The sequence below is a fragment of the Oncorhynchus keta genome, chromosome 10, assembly GCF_023373465.1.
Source record: "Oncorhynchus keta strain PuntledgeMale-10-30-2019 chromosome 10, Oket_V2, whole genome shotgun sequence".
Lineage (NCBI taxonomy): Eukaryota > Metazoa > Chordata > Actinopteri > Salmoniformes > Salmonidae > Oncorhynchus > Oncorhynchus keta.
The window spans coordinates 48,081,871-48,099,655 of record NC_068430.1 but is presented as its reverse complement, the minus strand read 5'-3'; the positions used below and the strand labels follow the sequence as shown (position 1 = coordinate 48,099,655).

The 17,785-nt window shown below is 42.8% G+C and overlaps 2 protein-coding genes across 3 annotated transcripts in view; both read left to right on the top strand.

Annotated features, from left to right (window-relative positions):
- matn4 (matrilin 4) overlaps positions 1 to 2,091 on the top strand; it is a 48,909-nt gene extending 46,818 nt beyond the window's left edge. For both annotated transcript variants that reach the window (XM_052527234.1, XM_035778455.1), the window contains one exon: positions 390 to 2,091. In XM_052527234.1, coding sequence (XP_052383194.1) covers positions 390 to 448 — 59 coding nt within the window. In that variant the 3' untranslated portion in view covers positions 449 to 2,091. The remainder of the gene's footprint in view (positions 1 to 389) is intronic.
- A 2,302-nt stretch (positions 2,092 to 4,393) lies between these two features.
- Positions 4,394 to 6,298, top strand: LOC118389539 (odorant receptor 131-2-like). The gene has a single exon (XM_035779438.2). The coding sequence runs from the start codon at positions 4,407 to 4,409 to the stop codon at positions 5,394 to 5,396; it is 990 nt and encodes a 329-aa protein (XP_035635331.1). The 5' UTR covers positions 4,394 to 4,406; the 3' UTR covers positions 5,397 to 6,298.
- The last annotated feature ends 11,487 nt before the right edge of the window (positions 6,299 to 17,785 follow it).

The following is a 17,785-nucleotide window of genomic DNA, read 5'->3' as shown; positions in this document are numbered from 1 at the left end:
AGCTCAGGGGTTTGAACTCGCAACCTTCCGGTTACTAGTCCTTCCGGTTACTAGTCCAACGCTCTAACCACTAGGCTACGCTGCCGCCCCATAAGTGATATACTGTAGGCCCAAATCCTAATGCCTCTGTGTGTGTGTGCGTGTGTGCGTGTGTGTGTTTGTAACTCAAGTTGTTGTAGAGATCTTCTGACATCAATGCATAATTTATACCAAAGTCGAAATCTTGTGCAAACTTTTCAAGTTAGGATTCAGCCCAACATCAATCCGATAATGCCATCCCATTCTACTACTACCCACCACAATATCATTAAACTCAGCCCAACTTTTTTCATACAGGCCATTTGACAATAAAATTGAATGATGTGTTTATTTCCTTAACCCATTTATACTGGCGGGTATGGCTGCACAATTGGAGGACATGGAGAACCAGCTGCTGTCACAAAAATGAGGGATGTCATTCAAGTAACCCAACAAGAATAAGGAGATTCTTTGAGCATAGAATAATTTTCCTGTCAAGAATGTAACAGTAAAAACAAAAGTCCTATCAATGTCGACTTTCCATGATGTAAATGACCCAAAACAATATTTTATGTAGAGTATCTTATTTCAGTGCATGAATGTGGACATGCAATGGACTTAAGTTATGTCAAGCACATCCATACTTAATGTAGACATAAGCACAGGCAACTAGAAAACACAGCCATTGCTTATAAAGCTCCAATATGCAACTTTTTGGGCACCCAACCAAATTCACATAGAAATATGAGTTATAGATCTGTCATTGAAAGTCTAAGAAGCTGGTAGATCGGTTCTATGCTTCCCGTTTTAAAGTTTTGTTTGTGTCTTTTTACTTTCATTTTTGTACATCTTCAAACAGCTGAAAATAAAATATTGGTTATGGAAAATATATTTCACAACGGTTTACATGGTACAATGATGCTCTACACTATAATGTCACTATGAACTTAAATTAGGCTATTAGAATTTTAGCAACCAGGAAATGCCGGTGCGATGTCTCCATAGTGCGTCTTAAATACACAGTATTTTTCCATTGTCACACCAGACGGTTTTTATTTGTGCTCCATTTATCCTTAATATGTTTTATATGGTTTGTTAATGTAATGTGTTTATAGCAAGTTTGATACCAGCAGTAAATAACTGGGGGGAAAAAATATTAATAAGTATTATTACCACTTCAAATTCAGACGCATTTTCTCATAGAAAGTAATATAATCCAATATTTTTAGAGGACTAAATGATAGAGTCGTAAAGAAAACAAAATGAGGGTTCCTGGATTCACAAAAGTGAAACCAAGCATCACAAAATTACCTAGATCACAGCAAAACATTACTGTCAAGAGGATGAGAAAGTTCTGTATGAATTTGAGCTCCAAAAAGACATCCTAAATGAGTAATTAAGATCACATTGATTGTCTTACTTTGTAACTATATATGAAGTTGAATGAGGTCATGAATATACTGGTATATTATGTGAAATCAAAATACCACCACAAAGGAAGGGAAGTTTACGCCCAACTTTTGCTGTGGTTTACTTAAGCAATAAGCCCCGAGGAGGTGTGGTATATGTTCTTACGCATGACACAACGCGGGGTGACTGGACACAGCCCTTAGCCGTGGTATATTGGCCATATATCACAAACCCACAAGGTGCCTTACTGCTATTATGAACTGGTTGCCAATGTAATTAGAGAAGTAAAACTACATGTTTTGTCATACCCGTGGTAAATGGTATGATATACCACAGCTGTCAGCCAATCAGCGTTCAGGGCTCGAACCACCCTGTTTATCATTTATTTTAAATGGAGTGAGCTTTTACGGTTGAACTGATTTGCCCTATCTTTGAAGCATTTTACTGCATTTTCTTGAGACTGAGAATATCACTGAGCGATGTAAATGAACAAGAGGGCCTTTTAGTTTCTTTATTTAGTCTTGTATTAAACGACCATGTGATAGGAAAGATTTATACTCCTATATTTGGTTACCTGTACTTTTTGTATTTTTTCGAAAAACCTTTTTCTGTAATGGTTGAAGACTCTATTCTGGCACAGATGGTAATAAAGACTGAACTGTTCTCGGTGTTGTTTCTTCATAACTCTGAACCGGCTCATAGAATCATTGCAACCAGAGAGCAGTCACCCTGTAATTGGACTGAGAAGTGTTGAGGGTGTACCCCCGAGGGACTAAATTGACAAGTAATGTGTAGTGGGATCTTCCTTCATTATTGTTTGCAAACAGAGACATACTTTACTTTTCAGTTCTTATCTCCATAGATGTTCTAATCAGTCCCTGGGATGCCATGTTGTCGTTCCACAAGTGTCCCGACCTGGATGACCTTTGTCAGTAGCTTCTAATTAAGGCTAATGGGACGGAGCTCCCCTTTCCATTGCCGTGTTTGCCGACTCCCAGCCAAGACTGGAGAATGTGAAATGTCAGATGGTCCCCCAAGCCTTGGTAAAAGACATGTTAATTGTCCCAATAGGTAGTCTGGCCTTCAACTCTCACAAGGAGCTGTGGAAAAACATATGCAAATGCTTTTCAACAACAATCGGCCTTTAAAAATTTCTCAGTCTGGTCTAATATTGCCAAGTGAACGGAAGAAACAGAGGAGCTCAGACAAGGAAGTTGGGGATACCATATAGCTGTCTAAAAGTAAAACCACTTCCTGAGACACCTGTATTGATTCAGCTGCTCTTCATACCATGTGTTATGTGTTGGTTTACTGGGTTTGATTACAGAAATTTGAGCTGAAGAGCACAATGTTCAGCCAATCAAATAATTTATTTTGGCCTCAATGGCCATGATGGCACAAGCCCAGGCACATATCAGCCTAACTATGACCCTCCTGTGGGTCCTGAAGTGGGGCCCACTACACCTTCAATGCTAACCAGTGTAACAGTGTATATTCACCGGGTGTTAAGTGCATCATGGTTGAGTTTGTTTTGGTTAATTTTGGATGAAAAATACCTGTTTTAATAATCACATCAAGTGATAAATCATAGATGAGTGGACAGAATATATTCCACTCTTTAAAATGAAATAGGAAAAGAGAACCCATAGGCAAACATGCATGTTGCAATTAAGCACTCGGTAAACAATGTCAGCAATGTATGGAAAGACAGTTGAACAAAACAATAGCAGTTGTACATAGCTGAATATTGTGTAACCTTTATAAAAGCAGTGCATGGTCTACAGTATCAAAATGCCTTTAATTAAGGTAGTAAACAGACTTGCACAGTGTTATTTGGAGTCGAAAGCACTGATGATATACAACTTTGGCAATTTTATTACAGAAGTTCATATTTTTGAGTCACCACCCTTTAGCAACTAACACATTAACAGTGATGTTTCCCCATTCAGGAACCACAAGAAACTGGTGAAATAAATGTAACAAAATGTTCAACATATGTCAATTGTGATTTTGATGAACTTTGGTGGTAACAGGGATAACACCTGTTTAAACCATAGTGTTAAAGTGGCATTTGGAGTCAACTTAAACCCACTTCGACTTCTTCAGAGGTCAATAAGTACATAATGTACATCTAATGTACTCATAGGCTGTGAGCCAGAAATCTGAGCGAGAGAGGCATAGGCTCTCCACAGATCCAACTGTGGAGATTGGAGATTGAATATAGACAGTGTATTTGTTTAGACTATGTCAATAAGCATGAATATATGAAAATGTATTTGGGTGTGGGCTTTGTAGCCTTCCCTTGATTATGCACAAGCTGTGAATGATCTATTCTAATGTGTCCATTTGGGGATCCGATTATTTTCAAAGGGATGCTGATTTGAAATTGAATGTGAGAATGACAAATATTAAATCAAATCATTTATCAAATCGCAAGCAGCAGAAAACAAAACAATTAAAGGAATGTATTTAGCTAGAAAATATCAAAAGAATCTGTCTTGGGCAATCGATGACAGCCAAAGTAAGTGGGAAAAAGGTGTTACATTAGATTATGAGTTAAACATCACTTAAACCATATCATGTAATCATGTTTTTTTTCCAACACCCTCATGTGGAAAGCTGTATGTGTGAGCAATATGGCCCGTGTTAAGGGAATGACCCTCCTTGTCAGAAGTTAGTCCCAGGACACAAATTATACTATATAAACTCATGCCAGAGATGAAGACTCACATATTATGTCAGGTTTATCTTGAGATTAGAGGACATCTAGAAAGGTGAGTAGATGGTACATTACTGTACCTAACCAAGTCATTATTACAGCAAGATTTAGAAATAGCAGCAGTATGATAAAACTCATGGATGATGAGGTAAATATCTGAACTTTTGAGGATGTAAATGACAAAGCACTCTCTGATTTACCTTATATTTCAGCCCAAATATTGCTAACCTACTGCATTACAGGTTGCAACTATTGAGCGATGAATTTCTCAGTCGATGGCAACGTCACACACGTCTCTCTCAACGTCAGAGACACGTTTGTCACGGCTTTGACAAAGAACATTATTGTGGTGGCGCTGTGGATCTCCATCAACTACATCAATGGCACATTTGTCCACACCTTCTTGAAACACGAGACCTTCAATGTCAACCCTCGCTACATCCTCTTCATCCACCTGGTGATCAATGACATGATCCAATTGACCATTGCTGTCTTCCTGCATGTCATAAGTTACATCCTGTTCACAATCAATGTGTCTTTATGCTGCTTTCTTTTGATGATCGCCATTTTTACCACTTTGAATACTCCTGTGAACCTGGCTACCATGGCCATAGAGCGCTATATAGCTATATGTATACCGCTGCGCCATTCTCAGATATGTACAGTGCGCAGGACCTACATTCTCATTGGCATCATTTGGATCATGGCCACGATTCCAATTTTACCTGACCTTTTCATTCTCTTGGCCACAGAACCACTTCAGTTCTTCCACTCCAAAATATTCTGTAGCCGAGACTCACTTTTCCGCAACCCGTACCTGATAGAGAAGAAAAACATTTCCCACGCTGTGTATCTGACTGTTGTTTGGTTCACTCTTTTCTATACGTATTTCAGGATCATGTTCACTGCCAAGGCGGCTAATGCGGATGCCAGGAAGGCTCGCAACACCATCTTGCTTCATGCTGTACAGTTGTTAATGTGCATGTTCACCTACATAGGCCCTTTGATTGACAGCCTGATGCTATATATATTTTCCACACATGCGCTGGAGATCCGGTTTACTAGCTATGTAATTGTTCATATTTTGCCCAGGCTTATTAGTCCAATAGTTTATGGGCTTAGAGATCAGACCTTTTGTAAGTATCTGAAGAGGTACCTGTGTCGGGTGAATGAGCATTTATCCTCAAAATGTGTCCCTCTCAAACACCACCAGCCAAGGGAAAAGGTCTTTATAGATCACATAGCATGATAATTCTTCTCCATGTGTATATACTCTATATTTTCAGTGGTTTATTTTGAAAGGTGTGTAAGTAAATTCATTTTCTCACGATATATATAAATATATGTATATATATATATGTTTGTGTGTGTATATATATATAAATATATATATAGAGAGATAAAGGGTTTTATTGTTCTTCACCAAATAATTATGGCAGCAAGCTGAATTGTAATGAAAATGTGGAAGAAAAAATGTGTAATTCAATATCTATCTATCCACTGAGTGTAAAAAAAAACCATTAAGGACACCTGCTCTTTCCATGAGACTGACCAGGTGAATCCAGATGAAAGCTATGATCCCTTATTGATGTCACTTGTTAAATCCCCTTCATTGTAGATAAAGGGAGGAAACAGATTAAAGAAGAATTTGTAAGCTTTGAGACAATTGAGACATGGATTGTCTGTGTGCCATTCAGAGGGTGAATGGGCAAGACAAAAGATTTAAGTGCCTTTGAACGGGGTATGGTAGTAAAGTGCCAGGCACACCGGTTTGTGTCAACTGCAATGCTGCTAGGTTCTTAATGCTTAACAGTTTCCTGTGTGTATTAAGAATGGCCCACCACCCAAATGACATCCAGCCAACTTGACAACTGTGGGAAGCATTGGAGTCAACATTGGCAGGCATCCCTGTAGAATGCTGTTGACGAATTGAGACTGTTCTGAGGGCAAAAGGGGGGCTCTAACTCAACATTAGGAAGGTGTCCTTAATGTTTTGTACACTCAGAATGTATGCATGTATACACACCAGTGCCTTCAGAAAGTTCACACCCCTTGACTTTTTCTTCCACATTTTGTTGTGTTATTCTGAATTTAAAATGGCTTTAAAAATGTTTTGATTGTGTCACTGATAAAAAATAAAAATGTAAAAAATAAAAAGCTGAAATGTATTGAGTCAATAAGTATTCTTATGTTTACGGCAAGCCTAAATAAGTTCAGGAGTAAAAAAATTCTTAACAAGTCACATAAAAAGCATGGACATGGAATAATAGTGTTTAATAGGATTGTTGAATGACTACACCATCTTTGTACCCATCACATACAATTATCTGTAAGGTTCCACAGTCAAGCAGTGAATTTCAAGCACAGGTTCAACCACAAAGACCAAAGAGCTTTTCCAATGCCTCGCCAAGGGCACCTATTGGTAGATGGGTAAAAATTCTACTAAGCTAAAATATGGAATTGTTTTAAGGTAGCCATACCATGGATCATTTAGCTATTTGATTTTGAATTTTAGGACCCCTTTGGGTGTACAATAAAATGCAAGTTATTTGATAAAATATTTTATTTGGCCTTTACTACTACAGCCCATAGAAATATACTGAATAACACATTCATACATTTACAAAATAAATCATAATGTTTTAAAATGCATGTCCTATGTCTAGGAGATATAAGAAAGCTCAGGAAAATACACTGCTCAAAAAAATAAAGGGAACACTTAAACAACACAATGTAACTCCAAGTCAATCACACTTCAGTGAAATCAGATTGTCCACTTAGGAAGCAACACTGATTGACAATAAATTTCACATGCTGTTGTGCAAATGGAATAGACAACAGGTGGAAATTATAGGCATTTAGCAAGACACCCCCAATAAAGGAGTGGTTCTGCAGGTGGTGACCAGACCACTTCTCAGTTCCTATGCTTCTTGGCTGATGTTTTGGTCACTTTTGAATGCTGGCGATGCGTTCACTCTAGTGGTAGAATGAGACGGAGTCTACAACCCACACAAGTGTCTCAGGTAGTGCAGCTCATCCAGGATGGCACATCAATGCGAGCTGTGGCAAGAAGGTTTGCTGTGTCTGTCAGCGTAGTGTCCAGAGCATGGAGGTGCTACCAGGAGACAGGCCAGTACACCAGGAGACGTGGAGGAGGCCGTAGGAGGGCAACAACCCAGCAGCAGGACCGCTACCTCCGCCTTTGTGCAAGGAGGAGCAGGAGGAGCACTGCCAGAGCCCTGCAAAATTACCTCCAGCAGGCCACAAATGTGCATGTGTCTGCTCAAATGGTCAGAAAAAGACTCCATGATGGTGATATGAAGGCCCGATGTCCACAGGTGGGGATTGTGCTTACAGCTCAACACCGTGCAGGACGTTTGGCATTTGCCAGAGAACACCAGGATTGGTAAATTCGCCACTGGCGCCTTGTGCTCTTCACAGATGAAAGCAGGTTCACACTGAGCACATGTGACAGACGTGACAGTCTGGAGACGCCGTGGAGAACGTTCTGCTGCCTGCAACATCCTCCAGCATGACCAGTTTGGCGGGGGGTCAGTCATGGTGTGGGGTGGCATTTCTTTGGGGGGCCGCACAGCCCTCCATGTGCTCGCCAGAGGTAGCCGGACTGCCATTAGGTACCGAGATGAGATCCTCAGACCCCTTGTGAGACCATATGCTGGTGCGGTTGGCCCTGGGTTCCTCCTAATGCAAGACAATGCTAGACCTCATGTGGCTGGAGTGTGTCAGCAGTTCCTGCAAGAGGAAGGCATTGGTGCTATGGACTGGCCCACCCGTTTCCCAGACCTGAATCCAATTGAGCACATCTGGGACATCATGTCTCGCTCCATCCACCACAGACTGTCCAGGAGTTGGCGGATGCTTTAGTCCAGGTCTGGGAGGAGATCCCTCAGGAGACCACCCGCCACCTCATCAGGAGCATGCCCAGGCGTTGTAGGGAGGTCATACAGGCACGTGGAGGCCACACACACTACTAAGCCTCATTTTGACTTGTTTTATGGACATTACATCAAAGTTGGATCAGCCTGTAGTGTGGTTTTCCACTTTAATTTTGAGTGTGACTCCAAATCCAGACCTCCATTGGTTGAGAAATTTGATTTCCATTGATAATTTTTGTGTGATTTTGTTGTCAGCACATTCAACTATGTAAAGAAAAAAGTATTTAATAAGTATATTTCATTCATTCAGATCTAGGATGTGTTATTTTAGTGTTCCCTTTATTTTTTTCAGCAGTGTATATATTTTTGTTGGCACAAAACTACCTCCATCCTTCCATTCATTTGTATGGTTTAAAGTCAGAGAGTCCAGTGGCACTGTTTGGTGTCGTAGACCAACCATTATCATGTTTGTGAGAGTCTCCCCTTTCCAACGTGGGGTCATATTAGTTTGTAGCCCAAAGGATTCGAACGCTACAAGACGTTTTCATAAGAAGGCTGATTTTCAGGATATCTCATGGTCTGACAAAAACACCACTGTCGCTCGGCGACCTTCCAACGCAGATGCGGACAGCCGTAAATTGACAGGTTTTTGATGGGGATTGTTTTATGTTACTTATAGCCTGTTATTAATGGCTGTGATAGGAGAAAGCTGAGGATGGATTAACAGTATTAGTTATTACACAATACTAACATAATTGACAGAGTGAAAAGGAAGGCCGTACAGAATAAAAATATTCAAAAACATGCATCCTATTTGCAACAAGGTACTAAAGTAATACTGTCAAAACTTTGGCTAAGCAATTAACATTTTATCCTGAATACAAAGCACAATGTATGGAGCAAATCAGCCTTGAGCTAAGCCCATCTCCCGACTAGCCGAAGAGGCCCAACAATACCTCTTTTGCCAATTGGCCTGGACCCTTTACTGCCGACACGGAGCCCCGCCGATCCATCACGACTGGTCCGCTGACATAATCGTCCGAGGTGGTTTCAACAGGCTTTTTCGTTGCGACATCGCCAAAGATCCATCTGCTGGCCAAGGCCCGCAAGCTTTCTGAAACGCTGTGTCTCCAGCTCACCCAGTGTACTAGAGCTCCTGTAGCATACTCCTGGGCTACAATTACCCGGGCCCACGACCGGTCTGTCGATATCACTGCAAGAAGAGGAATAAACAGACTCACCCCATCGCGACGTCCCCCAAAGGTTAGCTCTCTAGCCCTCGCTATCTCCCTGCTTGCTAATTCGGCCTGCTAACGGCTAGCTTGTCTAGCCCGGGCCTACGAACTGTTAGCTTGTTAGCACAGGCCTGCTAACCATCTGACTCACTGCATCCCAAACACTCTGAACCCATTTACTTTCTATCTCTCTTTGATTTTTATTTTGTTTATACCTTCCGGAAACCTGCCTCACCCACTGTGATACGGAATCGCTATCACTTTTAATTTTTATTTTATTTTTATGACACACTCAAGAACCTCCAGACGCTAACCAGCTAACTAGCTACAAGCTATTTAGTCATTGTTAGTTTAAAATTAAAATAAAAAAATTTAAAAAACCTGGATAACACTCGCCAGCCCAGCTTCCCTGCCCATCCACCGCTGCCCCCTGGACACTGATCTCTTGGCTACATAGCTGACGCACGCTGGACTGTCCATTAATCACGGTACTCCATTCTGCTTGTTTGTTTTATCTGTCGGCCCAGTTGCCTAGTCAACGCCATTTTACCTGCTGTTTGTTGTGCTAGCTGATTAGCCTCGCCTACTGTTTTTAGCTAGCTTTCCCAATTCAACACCTGTGATTACTGTATGCCTCGCTGTATGTCTCTCCCAAATGTCAATATGCCTTGTATACTGTTGTTCAGGTTAGTTATCATTGTTTTAGTTCACAATGGAGCCCCTAGATCCACTCTGCATACCCCTGTTACTTCCTTTGTCCCACCCCCCACACATGCGGTGACCTCACCCATTACAACCAGCATGTCCAGAGATACAACCTCTCTCATCATCACCCAGTGCCTGGGCTTACCTCCGCTGTACCCGCACCCCACCATACGCGCATTATGCCCTGAATATATTCTACCATGCCCAGAAACCTGCTCCTCTTATCCTCTGCCCCCAACGCTCTAGGCGACCAGTTTTGATAGCCTTTAGCCGCACCCTCATACTACTCCTTCTATGTTCCGCGGGTGATGTGGAGGTAAACCCAGGCCCTGCATGTCCCCAGGTACAACTCATTTGTTGACTTCTGTGATCGAAAAAGTCTTGGTTTTATGCATGTCAACATCAGAAGCCTCCTCCCTAAGTTTGTTTTACTCACTGCTTTAGCACACTCTGCTAACCCTGATGTCCTTGCCGTGTCTGAATCCTGGCTCAGGAAGGCCACCAAAAATTCTGAGATTTCCATACCCAACTATAACATCTTCCGTCAAGATAGAACTGCCAAAGGGGGCGGAGTCGCAGTCTACTGCAGAGATAGCCTGCAAAGTAATGTCATACTTTCCAGGTCCATACCCAAACAGTTTGAACTACTAATTTTGAAAATTACTCTCTCCAGAAACAAGTCTCTCACTGTTGCCGCCTGCTTACCGACCCCCGTCAGCTCCCAGCTGTGCCCTGGACACCATTTGTGAATTGATCGGCCCCCATCTAGCTTCAGAGTTTGTTCTGTTAGGTGACCTAAACTGGGATATGCTTAACACCCCGGCAGTCCTACAATCTAAGCTAGATGCCCTCAATCTCACTCAAATCATCAAGGAACCCACCAGGTACAACCCTAACTCTGTAAACAAGGGCACCCTCATAGACGTCATCCTGACCAACTGGCCCTCCAAATATACCTCCGCTGTCTTCAACCAGGATCTCAGCGATCACTGCCTCATCGCCTGTATCCGCCACGGAGCCGCAGTCAAACGACCACCCCTCATCACTGTCAAACGCTCCCTAAAACACTTCTGTGAGCAGGCCTTTCTAATCGACCTGGCCCGTGTATCCTGGAAGGACATTGACCTCATCCCGTCAGTTGAGGATGCCTGGTCATTCTTTAAAAGTAACTTCCTCACCATTTTGGATAAGCATGCTCCGTTCAAAAAATGCAGAACCAAGAATAGATACAGCCCTTGGTTCACTCCAGACCTGACTGGCCTCGACCAGCACAAAAACATCCTGTGGCGGACTGCAATAGCATCGAATAGCCCCGTGATATGCAACTGTTCAGGGAAGTCAGGAACCAATACACGCAGTCAGTCAGGAAAGCTAAGGCCAGCTTCTTCAGGCAGAAGTTTGCATCCTGTAGCTCCAACTCCAAAAAGTTCTGGGACACTGTGAAGTCCATGGAGAACAAGAGCACCTCCTCCCAGCTGCCCACTGCACTGAGGCTAGGAAACACGGTCTCCACCGATAAATCCATGATTATCGAAAACTTCAATAAGCACTTCTCAACGGCTGGCCATGCCTTCCGCCTGGCTACTCCAACCTCGGCCAACAGCTCCGCCCCCCCCCCGGTAGTTCCTCACCCAAGCCTCTCCAGGTTCTCCTTTACCCAAATCCAGATAGCAGATGTTCTGAAAGAGCTGCAAAACCTGGACCCGTAAAAAATCAGCTGGGCTTGACAATCTGGACACGCTATTTCTGAAACTATCTGCCGCCATTGTCGCAACCCCTATTACCAGCCTGTTCAACCTCTCTTTCATATCGTCTGAGATCCCCAAGGATTGAAAGCTGCCGCAGTCATCCCCTCTTCAAAGGGGAGACACCCTGGACCCAAACTGCTATAGACCTATATCCATCCTGCCCTGCCTATCTAAGGTCTTCGAAAGCCAAGTCAACAAACAGGTCACTGACCATCTCGAATCCCACCGTACCTTCTCCGCTGTGCAATCTGGTTTCCGAGCCGGTCACGGGTGCACCTCAGCCACACTCAAGGTACTAAATGATATCATAACCGCCATCGATAAAAGACAGTACTGTGCAGCCGTCTTCATCGACCTCGCCAAGGCTTTCGACTCTGTCAATCACCAAATTCTTATCGGCAGACTCAACAGCCTCGGTTTTTCGGATGACTGCCTTGCCTGGTTCACCAATTACTTTGCAGACAGAGTTCAGTGTGTCAAATCAGAGGGCATGCTGTCCGGTCCTCTGGCAGTCTCTATGGGGGTGCCACAGGGTTCAATTCTCGGGCCGACTCTTTTCTCTGTATATATCAATGATGTTGCTCTTGCTGCGGGCGATTCCCTGATCCACCTCTACGCAGACGCCACCATTCTATATACTTTCGGCCCGTCATTGGACACTGTGCTATCAAACCTCCAAACGAGCTTCAATGCCATACAGCACTCCTTCCGTGGCCTCCAACTGCTCTTAAACGCGAGTAAAACCAAACGCATGCTTTTCAACCGATCGCTGCCTGCACCCGCATGCCCGACTAGCATCACCACCCTGGATGGTTCCAACCTTGAATATGTGGACATCTATAAGTACCTAGGTGTCTGGTTAGACTGCAAACTCTCCTTCCAGACTCACATCAAACATCTCCAATCAAAAATCAAATCCAGAGTCGGCTTTCTATTCCGCAACAAAGCCTCCTTCACTCACGCTGCCAAGCTTACCCTAGTAAAACTGACTATCCTACCGATCCTCGACTTCGGCGATGTCATCTACAAAATGGCTTCCAACACTCTACTCAGCAAACTGGATGCAGTCTATCACAGTGCCATCCGTTTTGTCACTAAAGCACCTTATACCACCCACCACTGCGACTTGTATGCTCTAGTCGGCTGGCCCTCGCTACATATTCGTCGCCAGACCCACTGGCTCCAGGTCATCTACAAGTCCATGCTAGGTAAAGCTCCGCCTTATCTCAGTTCACTGGTCACGATGGCAACACCCATCCGTAGCACGCGCTCCAGCAGGTGTATCTCACTGATCATCCCTAAAGCCAACACCTCATTTGGCCGCCTTTCGTTCCAGTACTCTGCTGCCTGTGACTGGAACGAATTGCAAAAATCGCTGAAGTTGGAGACTTTTATCTCCCTCACCAACTTCAAACATCAGCTATCCGAGCAGCTAACCGATCGCTGCAGCTGTACATAGTCTATAGGTAAATAGCTCACCCTTTTTCACCTACCTCATTCCCATACTGTTTTTATACTGTTTTTATTTATTTACTTTTCTGCTCTTTTGCACACCAATATCTCTACCTGTACATGCCCATCTGATCATTTATCACTCCAGTGTTAATCTGCAAAATTGTATTATTCGCCTACCTCCTCATGCCTTTTGCACACATTGTATATAGACTGCCCATTTTTTTCTACTGTGTTATTGACTTGCTAATTGTTTACTCCATGTGTAACTCTGTGTTGTCTGCTCACACTGCTATGCTTTATCTTGGCCAGGTCGCAGTTGCAAATGAGAACTTGTTCTCAACTAGCCTACCTGGTTAAATAAAGGTGAAATAAATAAAAATAAAAATCCAATAGAACACATTACTTAGTATCACTCTCCATATTTTCAAGCTTAGTGGTGTCTGCATTATGTTATGGGTAGGGCTGTTACGGTGACCGTATGACCACCACACCAGCGGTCACGAGTCATGATGGCAGTCAACTTCCGCGTGACCGTTTAGTCATGGTAATTAGGCTTCTCCAAGCGCTGATGCAGCCAGCGGATGGTCATTAGTAGCCTACCAAACTTGCTAACTGCCTGGTACTCAGCACTCCATTGTCCCTCTAATCACTCTGATATCAATGCAAATGTTTCGGAAATCTAAATCAAACACTTCATGAGAGCCCATGTTGCACAAAATTTCTATAGGATATGGCACAGCGGTCTAAGGCACCGCATCTCAGTGCTAGAGGCGTCACTACAGACCTAGTTCGATTCCAGGCTGTTTCACAACCGGCTGTGATTGGGAGTCCCATAGGGCAGCGCACAATTGGCCCAGAGTCATCTGGGTTAGGGCTTGGCCAGGGTAGGCCATAAATAAGAATTTGTTCTTAACTGACTTGACTAGTTAAATAAAGCTTAAATAAAAGATTGTGAGAAAACAGAGTGATTGCCTCCATGAAAAAGAGGATCCCATCGGCTTTCTATATGCTAGGCCTATTATATTTATTTATCAACTTTCCTAATATTAAGTACAATGCATCTCTTTACAACAGGAGGGCAATGCAAATTAAGTAAAGGAATAGCTTCCTCCAGTCGCTATTTAAGTGCATAGATGACATTTTTTTCCCGTGCCTGGAGACAGGTGCATGATAATGGTCCATTTTAAATCCAACCCAATTTCACACATACAGTGCATTCGGAAAGTATTCAGACCCCTTCACTCTTTCCACATTTTGTTACGTTACAGCCTTATTCTAAAATGATTAAATAAATAAAAATTCTCATCAATCTACACACAATACCCAATAATGACAAAGCAAAAACAGGTTTTTAGAATTTGTGAATTTATTACAAATAAAAACAGAAATGCCTTATTTATGTAAGTATTCAGACCCTGCACTCTGAGACTCGAAATTGAGCTCAGGTAAATCCTGTTTACATTGATCATCCTTGAGTTGTTTCTACACCCTGATTGGAGTCCAGCTGTGGTAAATTCAACTGATTGGACATGATTTGGAAAGGCACACACACCTTTCTATACGGTCCCACAGTTGACAGAGCATGTCAGAGCAAAAACAAAGCCATGAAACAAGATTCTCTGATCGGATGAAACCAAGATTGAAATCTTTGGCCTAAATGGCAAGTGTCATGTCTGGAGGAAACTTGCCACCATGCCTACGGTGAAACATGGTGGTGGCAGCATTATGCTGTGGGAATGTTTTTCAGCGGCAGGGACTGGGAGGCTAGTCAGGTTTGAAGGAAAGATGAACGGAGAAAAGTACAGCAATCCTTGATGATAACCTGCTCCAGAGCACTCAGGACAGACTGGGGAGAAGGTTCACCTTCCAACAGGACAACAACCCTAAGCACACAGCCAAGACAACGCAGGAGTGGCTCTGAATGTCCTTGAGTGGCCCAGCCAGAGCCTGGACATGAACCTTTTCTAACATCTCTGGAGAAACCTGGAAATAGCTGTGCAGCGAAGCTCTCCATCCAACCTGACAGAGCTTGAGAGGATCTGCAAGAGAAGAATGGGAGAAACTGCCCAAATACAGTTGTGCCAAGGTTGTAGTGTCATACCCAATAAGACTTGTGGCTGAAATTGCTTCCAAAGGTGCTTCAACAAAGTACTGAGAAAAGGGTCTGAATATTTCTAAAAAAAACGTTTTTTTGCTTTGTCATTATATTATTTAGTATATGTAAAGACGAGATTAAATCAAAAATAGTCTGATGGTGACAATATTAGCCTATGACTTGTGAATGATGTGTTTGCCGCTGGGAAATTCAAGGCATTATCAAGTGCTTGTCAAATTGTGACTCGTTTCAGGAAACTAGAGTCACACTAGAGTCACGACTTCACAGGAGAGGCATTTGAACATTTATTATTATTTATCAAAAAAACATTTTTGGCAGAATTGCCAAATGTGAACTTTCATGTGCTTACAAAACAAACTTGTATGCCATCTGTAAATACGAATAAAATCGTTAAATTCCTAGCCTGGTTGGTTTAGCCACAGAAAAAGTCAGGAACCTTCACGCTAGCCATGATTAGCTGAGATAATGAATGGGCTGGACATTCCGAGAGATGAGTTTCGGATTGGTCTGCTGTGTAGCATCTGTCTATAAAATGGAGCTGCTCGTTATGTGTAGATAATCCTTTCTACTGCAGTATTTTCTAAAGATATAATGTTAGCCATGGAGAACTGCAAATGCGTTGCTACTGCTCTCAATCAGAGTGACTTTGACACAGTGGGCCAAGCAAGCGAAACAATAAAAATGGAATGACACAGGACTAATGAAAGGGGTTGCAGTCTGCCGGGAAGCATTCATCCATGTACAGTGCCTTGCAAAAGTATTCATCCCCCTTGGCGTTTTTTCATATTTTTTTGCATTACAACCTGTCATTTAAATGGATTTATATTTGGATTTCATGCCAGGGACATACACAAAATAGTCTAAATGGTGAAGTGAAGAAAAAAAACTTGTTTAAAAAAATGCTAAAAAAAATACAAATAAAATGTGCATATGTATTCACCCCCTTTACTATGAAGCTCCTAAATAGGATCTGGTGCAACCAATTACCTTCAGAAGTCACATAATTAGTTACATAAAGTCCACCTGTATGCAATCTAAGTATAACATGAACTGTCACATGATCTCAGTATACAGTGGGGAGAACAAGTATTTGATACACTGCTGATTTTGCAGGTTTTCCTACTTACAAAGCATGTAGAGGTCAGTAATTTGTATCATAGGTACTCTTCAAATTTGAGAGACGGAATCTAAAACAAAAATCCAGAAAATAATATTGTATGATTTTTAAGTAATTCATTTGCATTTTATTGCATGATATAAGTATTTGATCACCTACCAACCAGTAAAATTCCAGCTCTCACAGACCTGTTAGTTTTTCTTTAAGAAGCCCCCCTGTTCTCCACTCATTACCTGTATTAACTGCACCTGTTTGAACTCGTTACCTGTATAAAAGACACCTGACCACACACACAATCAAACAGACTCCAACCTCTCAAAATGGCCAAGACCAGAGAGCTGTGTAAGGACATCAGGGATAAAATTGTAGACCTGCACAAGGCTGGGATGGGCTACAGGACAATAGGCAAGCAGCTTGGTGAGAAGGCAACAACTGTTGGTGCAATTATTAGAAAATTTAAGAAGTTCAAGATGACGGTCAATGACCCTCGGTCTGGGGCTCCATGCAAGATCTCACCTCGTGGGGCATCAATGATCATGAGGAAGGTGAGGGATCAGCCCAGAACTACACTGGTCAGAACTACTCGGTCAATGATCTGAAGAGAGTTGGGACCACCGTCTCAAAGAAAACCATTAGTAACACACTACGCCGTCATGGATTAAAATCCTGCAGCGCACGCAAGGTCCCCCTGCTCAAGCCAGCGCATGTCCAGGCCCGTCTGAATTTTGCCAATGACCATCTGGATGATCCAGAGGAGGAATGGGAGAAGGTCATGTGGTCTGATGAGACAAAAATAGAGCTTTTTGGTCTAAACTCCACACGCCGTGTTTGGAGGAAGAAGAAGGATGAGTACAACCGCAAGAACACCATCCCAACCCGTGAAGCATGGAGGTGGAAACAAAATTATTTGGGGATGCTTTTCTGCAAAGGGGACAGGACGACTGCACCGTATTGAGGGGAGGATGGATGGGGCCATGTATCGCGAGATCTTGGCCAACAACCTCCTTCCCTCAGTAAGAGCATTGAAGATGGGTCGTGGCTGGGTCTTCCAGCATGACAACGACCCGAAACACACAGCCAGGGCAACTAAGGAGTGGCTCCGTAAGAAGCATCTCAAGGTCCTGGAGTGGCCTAGCCAGTCTCCAGATCTGAACCCAATAGAAAATCTTTGGAGGGAGCTGAAAGTCCGTATTGCACAGCGACAGCCCCGAAACCTGAAGGATCTGGAGAAGGTCTGTATGGAGGAGTGGGCCAAAATCCCAGCTGCAGTGTGTGCAAACCTGGTCAAGAACAACAGGAAAGGTATGATCTCTGTAATTGCAAACAAAGGTTTCTGTACCAAATATTAAGTTCTGCTTTTCTGATG

Coding starts and splice junctions, on each gene's coding strand:
- LOC118389539 (XM_035779438.2), top strand. CDS start 4,407: ATGAATTTCTCAGTCGATGGCAACGTCACACACGTCTCTCTCAACGTC.